This window comes from Humulus lupulus, chromosome 8 (genome assembly GCF_963169125.1).
Source record: "Humulus lupulus chromosome 8, drHumLupu1.1, whole genome shotgun sequence".
In the NCBI taxonomy this organism is placed as follows: Eukaryota; Viridiplantae; Streptophyta; class Magnoliopsida; order Rosales; family Cannabaceae; genus Humulus; species Humulus lupulus.
The window spans coordinates 83,525,066-83,544,002 of NC_084800.1; the positions used below are offsets into that span (position 1 = coordinate 83,525,066).

General features: G+C 29.2%; 1 protein-coding gene across 3 annotated transcripts; it reads right to left on the minus strand.

Annotated features, from left to right (window-relative positions):
* Positions 1–11,952: 11,952 nt before the first annotated feature.
* Positions 11,953–18,724, minus strand: LOC133797975 (protein FAR1-RELATED SEQUENCE 3-like). Of its 3 annotated transcripts, XM_062236126.1 has the most exons (7): positions 18,567–18,724; positions 17,269–17,801; positions 15,476–17,133; positions 15,246–15,335; positions 14,673–14,822; positions 12,611–12,726; positions 11,953–12,423 (listed from the first exon to the last, which is right to left on the minus strand). In XM_062236126.1, the coding sequence occupies exons 2-6, from the start codon at positions 17,684–17,686 to the stop codon at positions 12,616–12,618; spliced, it is 2,427 nt and encodes an 808-aa protein (XP_062092110.1). In that variant the 5' UTR covers positions 17,687–17,801; positions 18,567–18,724; the 3' UTR covers positions 11,953–12,423; positions 12,611–12,615. The 3 variants fall into 3 exon arrangements, with proteins under 3 accessions (XP_062092110.1, XP_062092108.1, XP_062092109.1); XM_062236124.1 differs by having other exon boundaries at positions 15,476–17,801; XM_062236125.1 differs by having other exon boundaries at positions 12,594–12,726; positions 15,476–17,801.
* Between the last annotated feature and the right edge of the window lie 213 nt (positions 18,725–18,937).

Below are 18,937 nucleotides of genomic sequence, written 5' to 3' on the forward strand. Positions count from 1 at the left end.
GCTCAGCATCCATCACGAATACTTCCCTTTTTGACTTTTGCATTCTTTGCCTTCTTCTAAAGGTACGCTTGATTTCTAAATCAATGGGAAGTAGTTCAAGGTCTTGATTTTCTTTCATACACTGTATAAACCTGAAATTGCACGAGAATCACCCAAGTTAGTAAAAAAAACAATTTAAACCAAATTGCGATATACTTAATTTCACAATAAATGACTTTAAACAATCCCCGGCAATGGCGCCAAAAATTTGTTGTGCAAAATTTAATGTGAGTGCAAGTGTACACTGTCAACAAGTAATAAGGTGATAAGAACCCAATATCGTATCCACAAGGATTGTTTTTAAGCTTAAAATTGTGAAATTAAAGTTTAGCAAAATGATTAAAAACAAAAGAACCAAACTCAAATTAAATTGGAAGTTGATTGATTTTTTTTTATGCAATTAAAAATAACTAACAATTGAATTTAAAATCTAAGTTAATGGGATGCAATATGAAAATCAGTTGATAATGAAATGGTAAGCTAGGATAATTAAGTCCCCCTATTTTGTAATTACTGGACGCAATGCTATGAAAATGTTGTGGCACACTGACAGTTTACTAATCAATAATTCTAATCAAGTCCATAAGTTTCTGTCGAAATCAAATGGGTTTAACTCTCTAATTAAATTACTTATGTCTAAGTTAATTTAATTTCAAGAATTTCATATCAAGCACCAATTCTATTAGATTATGCAAGGCAAAGATATATGTCTATACCCTCACAAAATTAAAATCAAAGAAATTAATCTTGCACCATTCAAGTCTTTTGTCCAATAATTATAATCATTTTCAACAATCTTAATTATTTCAATCATTTACTAAATGTGATCAAGCAATAGTAAATATTAAGCATGAAAATTACTTGAATGAATAAACCTCAATTAGCATTAAGTATCAATAGCAAAGTTCCACAATTGCATAACAAAGTTTCTTAATTATCCTAACTTTAAGAAAATCAGTTCATAACTTTGAACACAAAGTAACCCAGCTGATAATCATCCATAATCAAAATAAATGCAACAAACAAAAAAAAGAATTAAGTTCCAAGAGAGAAGGGAAAGAAAAACAAGCCAAGAATATTAAGGAGTGTCCCCAAAATAACCCTTCTCTTTTTTGTCTTCTTCCTTAAAATCCTCCCTCTCTTTCCTTCTTTCCTCTTTTAATGGCTGCCAAAATGGGTGTTCTTCTCTTGCACAGGCGGTTACCCCCTGCTTCTGTCTATCAGCCGTATATCCCTAATTGGAAAAGAAGACACTCTTTTCTCTAGGTCACTTGCTCCTCTATGGGTCACGTGGGCCTCTCTTTTCTTTCTTCTTTTGTTCCCTTTTTTGTCATCTTTTCCATAAATGGGCCCAAGGCAAAATGAAGCCCAATAAGCATTTATCTATTTATCATGCAGCCCAATTTAATTAATCCCCAAAGTGAGCTGGAGAATTAAATGGTAGCTTCCATGTGGGTCATCCAAGTAGATTGGCTAGCAAAACACAATGCTGCAGGATTCCCTCCTGATGAAACCATGTAAAGCTTCAATTTCTTTCCAAATGACCAAAATTCTACCAACCACCTGCCAAGGCAAAATTTCACAATTTAGGATATATTTTTCTAACAATATACTAATATTTAATATTATCTTATTAAATTTAATATTTGACAAAACGAGAATAAAGACACTACAAAACACCATAAACCACTCTTTCTTGATAAAATTATAAGTTTAAAAGCATAAAAATAACTCTAATTTCTAGAGTTATCAAGTTTCCTAATACGCAGCGGAATGGGGGTGGGTTGGCCCAGTGTACAACAAAAATTTTGTATCATATTTAAACTACCTTTAAATATGCGGATCCATTAATATACATACATTAATCATAAGCAAGATAGGAATAGAAATCTTACCTCTTGAAGCCTATCAAGTGTCGTTGCTATATTTTCATAATAAAAACGATCTTCTTATCCAAGCTGCTCCCAGGTACTCACACCAAGATCTTCCACAGCGTTCTCTACACCTTAAGAAGTGTGTGGGAACTTAGAGAATAAAAGATAGTTAATTCGTGATTCTACTTGATGTACTCAACACATGAGATCAAGAGGATAGGCTTCAGAATTGGTTCTTTATCTTTTCAGGGAGAGATTGAAAAGTATCGTTCTATTTTTCACAGAGAAAATGACTATCTTCTATTTTTTGATAAGTCTTACTTAATATAGAAAATATTTAATTTAAAAAATAAATCTAACTAACTTACAATTTATCCTTTAATTAATTAATCATCTTATTAATGAAAATATCCAAAAACTAATTTTTAAATTATCCATTAATTAATTAAATAAAATAAAAAAATCTATCCCTAAAAATATGCAATATACGCCACCCACAATCCATGGACTGTGTGGTCGTGTACCACCCTAATTGTTAGGGATATTTGATTTTTCTATTTTTATTTAATTATGTATTCAAACTACTTTGTCAGATTAAAATCTAACAACCTAATAACTAATTATCAAATATAATTAATTATTTGAATAAATATCAATCTTTTAAATTCAAATCCAATTTGAACTTATCAGATTATTATCTCCCACTCAAATAAAGACATTTAATTAATTCTACTAATTAATTAAATCCAACATAATTTCAAAAATAGATATTTAATTTATTATAATTTCGAAAATTATAATTAATTATTTAATTTAATTTCGAAATTAATTTAATTATTTAATATAATTTCGAAAATTATATTATAATTAAATATTAATTAATTTTGTTAATTACAACTAATTTCTAATTAATTAATTAATCACTATTATCATATAATTGCATATTTGGCCTGAAGAACAAATTTCTTCTTAAATATGTCCTTCAACAATGCAATTATATGATAATAGTGATTAATTAATTAATCACTTAATTAATCACTATTATGTCTTTCAACTATTTTTCTCTTTATATCAACTCTTACCTTGAATAATGTTGATAGAGCCGCTGTGGGGACCTATGGACCTATAATTCCAAGCTCCAATAAATTTGAGATTATTAATTAAACTCTTTAATTAAATAATCTTAATTTATTAATCTCATGATTACTCCACTATAAATATGAGACTGTACTCTTGTAATTATAAACATTTCATTTACTGAGTACTTTATAATGATAAAGCGTCCATTGATATAATCATTGCATACAAATTAACCATTTAATAATGATTCATAATAATTCAGGAATAAAATTACCGTTTTACCCTTTTAATTATCTCTTGTTTCCTTAAGTACTATTGATTTTACTAGTGAAGGTTAATTCATAACTAAATTATGAATTTGAGCTCAATAACCTTTCAATCCCAAAAGTCAACCCTTAAGAGAACCATTATTCAATCTCTTGCGAGAAGGCATAGATTTCATATCTGTATACTATGTCCCCAGCCATTTGCATTAATGAGTTCCCAAACAAAATTTTATAGCCTGATCATTCTGACAGACCCTAACGAGTGAATCAAAGAACTCATATAACATAAACAGGAGTTCGTAGTAACTTCAGGATTAAGATCTATTTGTATATGATCATCAGTTGATATATTTAATTAATACTTCAAAACAATATTTAACTAAGTATTAATAAACATATCTGGTCCAGTTCTATATATTATCTAATATATAAAGTACATCTACTAAAGTATCTTACTACACTAGTGATCCGGATCTAGATCACATGTATTCATAATACTAGTGGACCGTACTTGGAGTTATCTTCTTCATCGCTACTTTCAGAGTCTTGATCACTCCAAGTAGCTGCCATTACCTTTTTGTTTTTCTTCAGTGTATTTGCACATTCATATTGAATATGACCAAATCCTTCACATTCCCTGCATTGCACACCTCTTTAATTGCTATTGTCAAAAGGTTTAGAGAAATAGTTACCTTTGGAAGATTTGAACATGGATTTTTGTTACCAATCTTTTTCATGTATTATTGAAAATTTTTGGTCAACAAAGCCATCTCATCTTCATCATCATTTTCATCTGAATCTTTCATCTTTGATGATTTGAGAGCAACTGATTTTTCTTTGGGAGCACTTGGTTTTTCCTTTTGGCGAATTTGCTGATTGAGTTCAAAAGTTCGTAGTGAACCCATCAACTCCTCTACTTTCATTGTGTCAAGATCTTTTGCCTCATCAATTGTTGTGAGCTTAGTTTGAAACCTGTCAGGAAGCACTCTAACAATTTTTCGAACTAACACATTATTTTCCAATTTTTCACCCAAGGCAAAATATTTATTGGCAATGTCATATAGTCTTTCATAGAAATCAGTGAGAGACTCAGCATCTGTCATTCTAAGATTTTCAAATCTTGTAGTTAACATAACAAGCCTAGAACGCTTGACATCAACAGTTCCTTCAAATTGTGTTTGAAGGATTTCCCAAGCTTCTTTGGCAGATTCATAGGAGGAGATTAATTTTATGTATCCTTCACCAACTCCATTAAAGATAGCATGCACAGCTTTGTTGTTATAACTAGACAATTTATCTTCAGCATCAGTCCAGTTAAGTTCAGATTTTACCTTTGTTACATCATTTGATTCAGTTGGAGGTGCCCAACCGGTTAAGATTGATCTCCACACATTTTCTTCTTGTGATTTAATAAAGGCCTTCATTCTAACTTTCCAATAAGGATAATTAGAATCATTCAGTAAGGGAGGGTGTGTTATTGAGCCACCTTCTGCAAAGAAAGACATAACAAACAAACTAACGGAATACCACAAGATCTCACCAAAAGATTAGTGACCTACTCTGATACCAAATGAAATTATGTATTTTAATATTACCAAGTAATTAGAGATAAACAACTTAATTAAATGCGGAATACGATTCAAGTTGTTTAAACCGATTCCAGATTTGTTAACACAACCGATGCAAATGTTAAAACAAAAACAGGAAAACAGGTAAAAAAAATCAACACAGAGAATTTTTACGTGGTTTAGAAATCCTTTCAGATAACCTACATCCACAGGGTCACGCCCAGAGAATAAACCAATTAGTAAAGAAATAATGTTTACAAAAGCATTGATTTAAACAATGTAAGACTTCCTCTTAAACTATTGTCGCAATCTTGTTGTACCCTTCTCTACGAATCTGGTGTTTATGAAATGCTTACTCTCTTGAAATCCCTTCAAAGAACAGCAAGTGCTCTCTTCCTCCCGAAGTGAGACTTAGATAGAATCATCTCCCGAAGATCATTGGGAACACGTTCACAATTGACACTACCTATTTACAAATAACTAGATAGATATATCCATAAGTACACTCAGCACTCTCACAAAGATTAAGGTGAACTACTCAATCTCTACAAAGAAAACACTCTTCAAAACAACAACAAAATGTTTACAAAATTCAAAGTAGAAGAGGTGAAATTTCCAAAAGCCTTGGCAAGGTATTTATAGGTGAAGAAATCGTCCAAGGCCAACTCTTTCTGAGATCTTGTAATCAATACAAGAATATTTGCAAATTTCTTTGATTTAGAAAATCTCCCAGCCAGATTAATTCTGTGTCAACAGAAAAGGAAACTGTTGAGTTAGCATCGACATCAGACCTATCTGGCAGAACGAACTTGGTCACTTCTTTTGACCATATTCATTTTCAAAAACTTGCTTATCTCTGGATGAAGCATGATCCTTGAAAATTTTCTCAAGATAATTGAAATACATATTTTTACCAAATAAAGTTTATTTGTGATAAATATGGTAAAAGATATTTTCACACTAAAAATCAGCTAAATCAATTGATAATTAAATCATGAATCAATAAGGATATGCTGCTGATTTTCCTCAATAACTTTAAAATATTTTTTCTAAATTAAAGTTAGTCAATAAAGGGTTTTACAAAAATAGATATGGAAAAAGGGACTTTCAGTAACAAAATAGAAGGGAGGGTACCGATATCCATTTGCCAACATCCCAAGCTCCCTCACCCAGAGCCCATCGCCGCCACCACCTGCAGAGGACAGAGACAAAGATGAGAGTGTAAGCAAGAGCAAGACAAGAAAAATGAGGGTACTGAGATACCTCTGTCGCCACACGATCCACCATCGTCCCAAGCCTTGTCGCCTCCACCACCTGTAGAAGAGAGAGAGAGAGAGTTGTTGGTGTGCCTTTGCAGAAGAGAAAAGTCTTAAGTTCAGAGAGGAAAACAGATAAATGTTCATTTAGAATGTATTGAAGAAGGAAAGAAAATATAGTACGATTTTCTCTTTTGGGAAATGAGTAAAGGCGAGTGGCAAAAAAAAAAATTAAGAACTTTAGTGCTAATAATTTTGTCGCTCTACGCCTTTCTCATCTTTGTTTTTAATTGCGTTTTTTTTAAAGTGTCCATATACAATGTTATTAATGTAGCACTTTCTTATAGTGTATGCTTTTTTTTTTTATGATATTTAGTTTCTATAATACATAATGGTATTATATAATTTTGTTAGCGTAGTATATACATTTTTTGAGTAATAATATATTTTTTATTTTTTAAGTGTTGTTGGTGTATTATTTTCCAACTTAGTGTATATGTTTTTTGTGGTATGATATACCATTTTTTTTTTGTAGATGATATATAGTTTCTTTCTTGCTATATATAATGGTGGTATATAATTTTGTTGGCATAGCATATACTTTTTTTAAGTCATTTTTTTAAAAAAAATTTAAGTATTGTTGATATATTATTTTCCAATTCGGTATATATATTTTTTGTGGTATAACAAATCATTTTTTTTATAAATGATATTTAGTTTCTATCTTGTTGTATATAATGGTGGTATATAATTTTATATCATGGTATATATATTTTAATGGTGGCATATAATTTTGTTTGAGTAATAATTTTTAAATTTTTTTAAGTGTTGTTGGTATATTATTTTCCAACTCAGTATATATATTTTTTGTGGTATAATATATCATTTTTTTTAATATTTTTTGTGGTTTGTAGCATTATATATACATTTTTTGAGTACTAAATTTTGTTAGAAGTTTTTTATGGTATATAATTGTATTATCATGTATATTGATTTTTTATTTTATGGCATATAAACTACTATAGTACATATGATATATATATATATATATTAATATTTAATAGTATGATATATATTTGTTGTACTACAATATATCAAATCAATAAACAATGCTAGGAAACTTATAAACTAGGGTTTATATATTTTTGGTTTATGTGTTTTGTCCAATTACTTGTTTGGGCCCTGTGTTTTGACAAATGATTTTTTGGACCCTGTATTTTATAAAATAGTTCAAATAAAACCCTAAACTCGATTTTGATCAAAGTTTTATGAGCTAAAATTATAAATAATTTACTAAACTAACAATTTAAAACAAAATCAAAATTATTTTGCATAACAACTGTGTTGTTGTATTCAATTTTTTCTTCATCAAAATTAAGTTTAGGGATCTATTTGAACCATTTTACAAAACACAAAGCAAACAAATAATGAGACAAAAAACAGAGTCCAAAAAAATATAAACTCTATAAACTATAAACTTAAAAAAAATCAATTGAAGTAACAATAACGTGTATTATTTGAGAGTAAGGAAAGATAATACACCTTGCTTAGGTGGACCAATAGATGAATTGATCAAGTAACTTACCCATTCTCCTCTTAAAAGAAAACTAAACTATTGATTTGAATGACCCAAAAGAAGTTAGAGCCAAGGACGTAGACTCAAATTTATAAATAGCTAGAAAATATAATCGTGTTTTGCATAGTTTTTATAATTATTAAAATATTTATATTTTTACATTTTATTAAGAAGATTGTGTGGTAAATAATATTTTTCACTCTACTCGTACAACATGTTCTTTATATAGACACATGGACGCGTCTTGACCAAAATTTTTTTTTGTGATTGTGTTCATTGTATAACAAATAATTAAAATGCCGAAAATAAATTTCAAACAGCTTGTTATACGCGTAATTTTATTCATATATTTATTATTATTATACACTTTGCATAATTTTTTTTATAAAAAGTTTAAATTATGTATATAGAAATTTATGTTTTGTGCAAGGGTTATTTTGGCCGATTATCCTTCATTTTTAAAAATTAATTTTTACACCTCGTGTTTTGTCAAAATGTTAAAAATATAAATAGATAGATCGATTATTTGAACACTTTATTTTGACCAATTACTTGTTTTGAACTTTTATTTTTTAAAATGAACCTTTGGACCATGTATATATTCAAAATGTTCAAAATTCTTTTTTAAAAGTAAATTATATATATAATATGTTTTGTGTAAGGGTTCACACCATTTTGAACCTTCATTTTTAGCCGATTACCTGATTGGACCCTTTATTTTAAAAAAATTAACTTTTAGACCTCGTGTTTTGTCAAAATGTTAAAAATATGAATATATATAGATAGATTATTTGAACCACATGTATTTTGATAGGTTACTTATTTGGACCCTTTATTTTTAAAATAGTAAAATAAGTTTTTAAAAATTTATCAAACAAAGAGTTCGTATTGAATTTTCAGAAAAAATATTTGACTAAAATAGAGTAAATCAGAATATATTTTCTTTTATATAATTGGGTTATAGTCTAATTTTTAAATCATTTAAATATATATTTATATATGCATGAATATTTCATTTTAATTATAATTTTTTTTTTTTGAAAAAATATCTCATTTTAAATATCTCTATTCAAATTAGTTAATTAATTTATCATTATATATAGATAGATGTTTAGAAACTAAGATAAAAGAAAATAGTGTTAATAGTAATTATATATAGATAGATATTTAGAAACTAAAATAAAATAAAACAGAGTTAGTTATTATTATTGTTATTTTAAAAAAAATAGAATAAAAATACATTGCTTTTAGAAAAAGTTAGATAAAAAATGAGAAAACTAAGAAAATAGATAATGATTTAGAGTAATTTTAGAGTGTCTTTATATAAATAAATAGATTTATAATATTTAAAAAAATTAGAAAAACTAAGAAAACACATCATTTCTTTGGGGCTCTTCTTTATATAAATATATATTTTAAAAAAAAATACAATATGAGTAAGGAAATTATAATATTTTTTATAATGATAGAATATTATAATTTTTGCATACACTTAGTAATTCTTCCACTTTTTTTCTTTAATGTTATATATGTTTGTATAATTTATCCAAAATTATATATATAATATAAATTTGATAAACTAAAAAAAAAATTATTAGGCAAGATTGAGTTAAATTATCATAAGAAAAAAAATATTAATATTTGAACAAATTACAAATCAAAATAAACGAATGGTTTATTTATAGCCTAGAAATATAACCCACAATGATTTGTAAATCATGTTGGACTATAGAGATTTTTGAAATCGTTAATTAATTATTTTATTAAATAAAAAAATTAGAAAAATCACAAATTATGATAAATCATATATCATTGATTTTAGGAAGCTACATCACCATCATATATCTCTCATTTATATAAATATATAGATAGATTGTTTCATAAAATGATTTGAATGACCTAAAAATACATTCAAAACCAAGTTTAACATAACCACGAGGTAAAACCGAAGGAGAATAATTTGTAAGGTGTATTATTTAGGAGAGTAAAGATAATTCACAAATTGGTAATGACCTTTCTTAGGTGGACCAATAAGTGAATTGATCAAGTAATCAACTCAACTTTCCCTAAAAATAAAAATTAACTAACCTTTTCCATTTGTTATAAATAGTCTCTCTTAAGGAAATTATTGAGTAATAGTAATAAAGATTATTTTGACTTGTGAGAAAATTTTGTACTGACTTAAGCATTAAAATAACATTATGCAAATATTTCTTAATAGTTACTCGCGGTCTCACTCTAAATTCGAAGGTCAATAACTAGTCGATAAATAAAAGAAAGTATTGTTTTTTTTTTTTTTCCTAACAGATGATAAGTGATTGTCAAACCATAGACATGCAAGCAATTCATTTCAACATTCATTGATAACTTGTTAACTATGTTTATATTGTTGTGAAAACAATCTACCGAAATGTATTTTATGAAGCATGCATGTTTCATTTTTTAGATAACATCATTATGAACCTTTAGGAATATTAACATGAAACCACTCCGAGGTTGAAGTAACAAATTACTAAAGGAATCAAAGATTGTAGTTGAGCAAAAATAAAAAAGTAGGACTACCCAGAACTACTTAGGAACTAAAATTTTTACTAATCTAACTATGCGTCCGTTTGGTAAAATTTTTGTTTTTGAATTTTTTAAACATAAAAATAGAAATATAATTTTATTTTTGTTTCTTTATTTTAAAAAAATAAAAATATGTTTGGTAACTATTTTTGTTTTTTGTTTTTAAAAACAAAAAATAATAAACGTACTTGATAACTTTTATTTTAATTTTTTGTTTAACAATATAAGGTGTTGATTTGAAGAATATGATAAAAAAAAAAGGAAAAATTGAAAAATGTTTAAAAAAAATTTGAAAGTGAAAAAATTCTATTTTAAAATTTTAATTAAAATTTAAAAAAATAATAAATAAAAATAGAGTTACCAAACACATTTTATATTTAATTTTCAAAATTTTAACTAATTAAATAAAAAACTATTTTTTAAGTGTTACCAAACAACCCTTATATTTTTAACAATCAATTTAGAATATACTATTTTTAAACTTGAAATGTGTATATTATAATTTTAGTTTATTAAATTTGATTATTTGAAGACTAAAAAAATATTAAAAATCGGTTTAAACGAATTAACCCAACCAAACTGTCAAAATTATTAGACAGTTTAAACTTTTTTCTTTTCTTATTTGAGCTGTTACAGTTGAATATTTGCAATTCAATATTTACATTGAGTTGCTTAAAATAACAAATGCACAACCCTAAAAAAAACTAAAAGGCAACAAAACATAAATAAGAACAATAATTAGTTATTGAACTGAAAAAAAAATACTAAGATCAACAATCAATTACTAAAACAGAATAAAAAAAATTGAATTGGCAAATAAATTGTGGGAAAACAACAAAATAAAATTGATAAATAAGCTTCAAAATACAATTAAAATATAAAAATGGCAATAACTAACAAAATAAAATCCCCACAAGAAAATAGTACAAGAGTGAAATATAAGAGAATAACAACAATTGTTCTAAATTTTAGGAGTAGTTCTTCCTTGTATTAGTCTAATACCTTATTTTTCTGCGGCTAACAAATTAGTTTGCATGCCGTTTAGTTAGACGATGAACTGTTTGGATAAAAGAATTCATTCTCTATAATTTATATTTTTCAATCTTAATGCGATTGAATCACTTTAAAAAAAATCAGTCTTTGATAAACTTTTAAGATAATTCTATGATATGGGTATAGAAACGTAGGGTCATTTAATATATCTGGTGTTTGAAAAAATTATAACCCACTTATTTTTTCATGAGTATATTATGTACTACAATAATGAAAAAATAGTGATTCTATAGTAAAATAAATAAATAAAACATTACAATACTTCATCTGGATTCTGTAATCCACAACATCATGCTACGTAAACAATGCTTAAAAAAATTATGAAAATATAGACATTCATATTAAATATACATGCATTTATACTCGTGTAGATAATAGATGTATATTTCATAACTCTACAGAATTTCATATACCTATAACCATGAGCTCGCAAGCTCTTCTCTTCTGCCATGGGGAGAAGATAGAGTAAGTGGTTTGAAAGGTTAATGGATATTATTGAGAGTCAACATGGGCTTTTATACAGATCATATGTTCCCATGTTAATTTTAGTTAGATACTATCACACAATTTCATATGAATTGTTCTTACTAGTTGATATATCACAGCCTCACAGGTGATTTAACATTCCTGTACATCATTAGGTATTGAAACATAATTACCAAGTGGAAAGGATTATGAGTCACAAAGAAGAGCTTTTGCATCACCAAACAGGAGTACAAAGACCTCTAATATCGGAAGCTTTAGATACAAATTATCAGCCAAGAGTTCTTAAAGAAATTTTCACAATTCACAGGCTTTACATTTACAAAAAAGTTTCCAGCACATAGTTACATGGAAACCCTGTATATTAGGTGAGTTAGAGATGTGAAGTGCTAACCCTAATAAAAGCTTAAACCTAACTAGACGTGATCCAAGGAAGGAATGACAAAAATATCTAATTATGGCTAAATCGTACCTTGTTAAATAAATATTAAAATTATACATATTTGGTTATAAACTGGGTCGAACCTCGAATGATTCTACTGCTAAAAATCTTTTCGGACGAGGAGAATTGACAGCCATGGTTCAGTTATTCTGTAATTAGCTTGGCAGAGGAGCATTGAGATCAATTATCTCTATAAATTTCGTACTCAGAATAAAGCTCTGCAATGAACATCAATTTATTACATAAATTAATAGTCTCAAGATGCATAGATCAATAAAGAAAACACAGCTTAAAATTTTTCATAGAAAGCCAATATAAACAATCCAATTAAACTTGGGTTTTATAGCATGGTGAATGAAAAATATGATGCACAAGGATCAGAAAGTACATGAAAGATATGCTCACAGGTTTCATAGCTGCTCGCGGATGTAAGCCATTGATCTCAACATGGAACCTAGTGTATCTCTGGATACTTGAAATTTTACCTCTGTTTCCCCTGATGTTGTCTTTGTATCTTGGAGCTAAGAAAAGGTCAATACAAAGATATGATTGCTCAGTTCAATTTAATTAAAAACTGAAAATCGGTACATAATCATATGCCCTTAGATAATTTTTAGAGTTGATAACAACATGTTCATGTATGTTTGAAACATCAATTGAAGTTATTCTATAAAGGGGTACAGAGTCGTTACGATTAAGAGTAACAATGTCTTGGGTAGCATTACAGCTTTTTGGTGTGAAAAAGTTAAAAGGTAATTCTTTTTCTGATTTGTTTAATGAGTAGGATTTTTTGTTATAATTAAGAGGACTTTAATCAGTGAGAGCTGTTGTAATTAAGAAGACACCATGGCTTCTATTTATGTACTGTACTCTATATAAAAGATAGTATGTAATAAGTTTAATGGCTCAGCATGACTACAAATGCCCTTTATACTTCAATGCAAGAATTTCCATGGGTGCTTCATATTGGTAGACATTGGCTTCTCCATAACAATCCAATAATTAGGTTGAGAGAAGACAAGGGCTACTTTCCTGAATTGTTTTCTGCGTATTCAACTTGATTCTAACTATAATAATTGTCATATTGCCTATTGAGCCCATCAAAGACCTATATCTAGCACTGAAAAACATAAAACAACCCACCATCCAGTAATCTTTCATTGAATGACAACTCTCAAATTAATGTTTTATCATCTCAATCCTCGTACACACTACTCAAATTTATAAGACTGAAACACTAGAACTGTCAAACCATGTGGTCTAATTCTATCTACGAAACAGTCCTTGCTGTTTTCAGGGAATACTATTCTAGATAATGAGTTATGACAGTCAATCCCAAACCGATGTAGCAGTTGAAAAACTAAGTAGGTGATCAAATAGTTGGTTGGTCTTAATTAAATTTGTGATTTTGTACCAATACACAGATACATACATATATATACTAGATACAAGCAACGTGCAATATACACTTTTACTTAGTTTTATTTATAGAATTTATTAATTATTTTTATTAAATTTATATTAATGTCATATAAATTTTGAAATAAATATTCTATTTTAATTAAATAATTTATTATTTTTGTTTAAGTTTGTTCTAATTTTTGAATTTGGGAGTGACAACAAGAGATTATATATTATATATTTATAGTAATATTAAATATTATACGTGGATTTTAAATTTAAGCTTATTGTTAGTTTTTTTTTAAAAAAAAAATTTGTTGCTAATTCACAGTATATTATATTATATATTTAATATGATATTATTATAATAAGTGAGTTTAAGTTTAATTAAATTTTATTTAAATTATAAAATATATGATTTTATTATTTTTAAATAATTATCATTGTAAAATATCTCAAAAATATCATATTTTAATTTGTTTAATTATTTATTATTTTAAAATAATTATCATTGTAAAATATCTGAAAGATATCTATTTTAATTTGTTTAATTATTTATTATTTTTAAATAATTACCATTGTAAAATATCTAAAAAAAATATCTTATATTTAATTATTTATTTTATTTTATTTAAGTTTAAGTGTTTACAAACTACCGTTAAATATAAGAATATTCTGTTAAATATAAGAATATTCCGTTAAAGTTAACATTAAAAAAAATAAAAAACCGTTAAAACCAAGAATTTCTGTTATCTACACACCTATTATATAGAAGAGATATATATATATTTATCATTTCTAAAACAAATAAGCACAAGGAGAGAGAGAGACATTTGAAAGAAGCCAATTTTTTGAAGTTTTTCAAAAGCAACCTTTGGATGTAATCAAAGATGATCATATCATCTTCCTGTAAAGTTTTTTGTATTTCTATCCCCTATCTAATACAATTTTGTTTCTTATTAAAAAAAAACTTTAGTTATCTCTAGTTATAAAAAATAAATAAAAAAATAAAAAACTTTAATTATCATTAAGAAGACATAAAAGTGTTTGAAACAAAGTCAGATACCTTCAGATTGATGACAGCAACTCTGTTGGCAGGCGTAGAAAGTTGCTGACTGATATAGGCCATGGATCTCAACATAGGCTCTAGTGTGACTCGTGTTAGCCTAAATTGCACTTCTGTCTCTCCTGAAGGAGTCTGGCCATAATCTTGAAGCTACATCAGAGGTAAGAAAGTAAGCTACAACATCAAGATGGCAATGAGAGTAATTGATGTAGGACAGGATGAGAAAATAACAAAGGAGAAGATAATGGCATAAGGAAACAGAGTTTAGCAGGACTATGCCTGTAGATAGGCAAATAAAAACCCTAATCAACTAGAAACAAATTCTAACACTTTTCAGCATAATAAAACTCTAATTAAATAAAATAAGACAAAACTGAATAATAATCCAAATTCCAAAATATCACAGTCAATAATAATTATAAATATGAATTTTTAATTATCTTGTTCTGCATTAGTAACCTATTGCATCTGTTACATATGATACCGTACATAGTTCGAAGTAGGAGTATTCCAAATAACACAAAAAACTTAGAGAAAGAAAGAAATAGGTTAACAAAGACGGAAGACTCTCACCTTCAAGTTTATTAGGGCTACTTTGCTACCTTGGGTTGAATTATTGTTCTCTATAACCCAAGTCATAGACTTAAAACAGGTAAGAACCACCTAAATCAATTAAAACAAAAGTAAAATCAAACCCAAAAATCATTAAAAATACTTGTGGAAAATTCATTTTAAAATAGAATCTGCAAATCTTAGCATCGTGAAAATATCAAAATAATCAAATAAATTTTGCATTGTCTTACAGTGTTATCAGAAGTGCCACCGTCGCGGTGAATTGACACAGCACCCATGGAGCTGAAATCAGAAATGGGAATACCAGCATCATTAAGATTAAAACGATGTGGCATTGCTTCTTGCCAGGGCCACAATGAGGAAACCATGTCAGAAGCTGGCAAATGACCTTTCCTATTACCGTCTTCCTGAATATTTCCACTGCCCTGAGAAGCAGTTGTAATTTCAGCAACATTTTTCTTCACAGCAGAAACTTTTTTTGAACCTTCTCGTAAAGCACTCATTGCTGCAATGTAAGTCTCTGCAGCAACCGCCCCTTCCTGTGCATATTTAATCGCTTCCCGACATAGATTGTTAAAGCGCAAGGTAAGAGACTCAATACCTTGCATATCTTCAATTGATTCGTCCTGTCCAAGTGCAACTTTGGCATTCCTCGTCCAACGTTTCAATATGTAATGTGATGGTAGGGTAAGAACATTTGTTACAGTGAAGACAGTTAATATATGTCTACACAAAATGCCAGAATACTCAAACATCAGACAACTACAATTTGCTTTCATTTCTGAGATATTTAAATTGACTATATATGCCTTGTCATCATGTTCATACTTTGCAACACGGAATTTACTGACTACCCCATCACCCTCAATCTTATTTGCAGTGTACACAAAAGTTTCAACTAATTCCTCTTGAAACTTAGCAAAAACTTTTTTTGTATAAAGGTTGGCTGCCTGTTGCTCCATTGGTGATGGTGTTTTCAGCACTGGTGTAGTGCAAATTGTATCATAATCTGCTTCTATTTCTTTTTCTAATGAATGCTCAAGGGCAATTTCATACTGCTTAAAAAATAACGGGATGGTGGTCTGTTGATTGACATAACCATCAAAGAAAGAACTAACACCTTGGCTTGAAGAAAGTGCAGCAAAAAAGGTGCCTCGAAAATAAACTGGTGCCCATTGCTTTCTAGCATTGTACACTGCCTGCAGCCATTCATTTCTCTGAAGTTCATACTTGTCTAGGAGAGATGCCCATGAAGATTCGAAATCGTCAATAGTTTCTGAAAAGTTGATGCAGCTATACAGCTCTCCATAGAAGGAAGGATGGGCAAGATATATATGAGCCAGTCTTTCCTGGCCTTCTCTCAAGATGTGCCATTTGCAAATACAGTGACGCGTTTCTGAAAAAACCTGAGAAACAGCAACCTGTATAGCCCTATCTTGGTCTGTTGTTATAGAGACAGGGGGTCGGTCATTCATGGCAGAAAGCCATGTCTTAAATAGCCAAGTAAAGGAAGATTCAGACTCATCTAGAAGTAACGCACAACCAAACAATACCATTTGACCATGATTGTTTACGCCAGTGAAAGGCGCAAACGGGACCTGGTATTGATTTGGCCGGTACATTGTGTCAAATATAACAGAGTCACCAAAGTAGTTATAAGCTGCCCTTGAACGTGCATCGGCCCAAAACACATTAGTCATGCGGTTGTCATCATCAAGCTGTATTGCATAGAAGAAGCCTGGGTTTTCAGCTTGCATCTTTTTAAAGTAATTAAGAAGGTTCTGAGCATCTCTTCCAAGTGTTCTCTTTCGGCTAGAAGGCCTAATATAGTTTATAGGCCCAGCATTTCTTGATGGGTGATTTATTTCCACAGGGGAAACACTCCGAACTACACGATTAGATTCATAAGAAACATTATTACCATCCACGGAAACATAAATATCACTAGGACTATCTAATGTATCAGCCACATTCTTTGTTGCACCAGCAAAATGCCTACGGGGTCTAAGGTAATGGACCTTACCAGGACTAGCCATAGAATGGTTGTGGTCCTCAATAAACTTTGTCACTACCCAATGGTTCTGGTCCTTTCTTTCCAACCTTAGCATCGCATTGCAGCTTTCAACATTCTTCCTTTTAAATACCTCTCTGGAACATGCAAACTCCCAAGTTACAATTGGTCCATCAGGCTTACTACGATTGAATTGACCAACATGGATGCTAAAACCTGCACGTCTGCCATATGCATCATAAAAAGTCTTGGCAGCATCTTCTGAATCAAACTCCATGCCAACATGAGGTTTAGCATTGCCATCATCATCATGAATATTTAGTTCTCTCCCTGTCAAACACTCATTTACATTTAGTTTTTCACCCTTATTTAATTCAGTGCTTTCCCCAGCATGATGCTCCCTATTTTCCCTTTCTGCTTCAGCATCCATGCCAGATTAATTAACTTTAAACTGTATTGTCTCCCTATTGGATGACTACAAGGAGTTCCGCACCGTTATCCCAGCTGCAGCAAATAAATAAGTAGCCTGCAGAGGCCATCTACCTCTATAAACAAGAATGTCAGATAAGCAATATAAATTTTAAAGAAGAATTATTCAAACATTATAATTATTGATTCACCAAAGCAATGATTATGCACTTAAATGCCATCACAATTCTATTCATGAAAAGACAAATAGAAAAATAAACTAGAAGCGAACAATTAAACTATTTTTTTTTTCATTTTAATTGAGACTGGCAGCTTTACCAAGTACTTAGATTGGTAGGTCAAAAAAAACTTACTATTGCAAGGTTTTCTTGCTTTTTTTTAATAAATAAATATAAATCTAGCAATTTAACAACTTTATCACGTTGTCATGAATCATGACCACCATAAGAAAGGCTGAATGCCCATATAGATTTCAAATATCTCAAAACTCGAAACTTCAAAAAGCAAACGTGAATTGCATTACATAGCAGCAAACTTTAACTGAAGATCTGCAAAAACCCAAAACGATAATGAAGTACCTAAATGCTTGTAAGACTTTAATATATACTAATTCCATTAAACCCAAAGAGTTTAACATAAATAAGGTAGCAATTTCGGAAAGAATTCAAACTCCTTCTCCTCTGTAATGCAACCATCAAACTAGGAAACGCCATTGGTTGTATAAACTTATCAAACCATGCATTGTAAGTTTCCATTAAGGATCCAACGAAGAAAAACAACTAAAACAGCCCCACTCTTGAAATTCAAAGGGAAACATCGCTCTTTTAAAATATAACAAAATTTCAGAAAAAAAAACAAAAAATAAAGAAAAATGTTATCACCTGATTCCGCAAGCCAAATTCTCCGGTCCAAAATGTAAACGCGTGGGGTTTCGTCTTAACTAAAATCTTCTTCTCCGGCAATGCTCTATAGTTTTAGGGTTTTCAGTTCCGTTAGAAGTGTCCCTGCCTTCAATTTCATTTCAGTTTGTTTTTGTTTTTATTTTTTATTTTAGGGAAATTCTACCGTGCGGCATCAAAAACTGGCCCACTGTTACAGAGTTTGTCTGTGATCGTGTGATTGAAATCGGACGATCTACAACAAACGAGCTCATATTATTTAATATATTTATTTATAGAGGACTATTTTTGTTGGCAATAATAATAATAAAAATATTTATAGTTTTTAACATGACTATGCTCAGTGGTGGTAC

Coding starts and splice junctions, on each gene's coding strand:
- LOC133797975 (XM_062236124.1), bottom strand. CDS start 17,686: ATGGATGCTGAAGCAGAAAGGGAAAATAGGGAGCATCATGCTGGGGAA. Junction 14,823..15,245: donor TAGCCCTAATAAACTTGAAG/GTGAGAGTCTTC, acceptor CCTCTGATGTAG/CTTCAAGATTATGGCCAGAC. Junction 12,727..14,672: donor TTGCTGTCATCAATCTGAAG/GTATCTGACTTT, acceptor ACCTTTTCTTAG/CTCCAAGATACAAAGACAAC.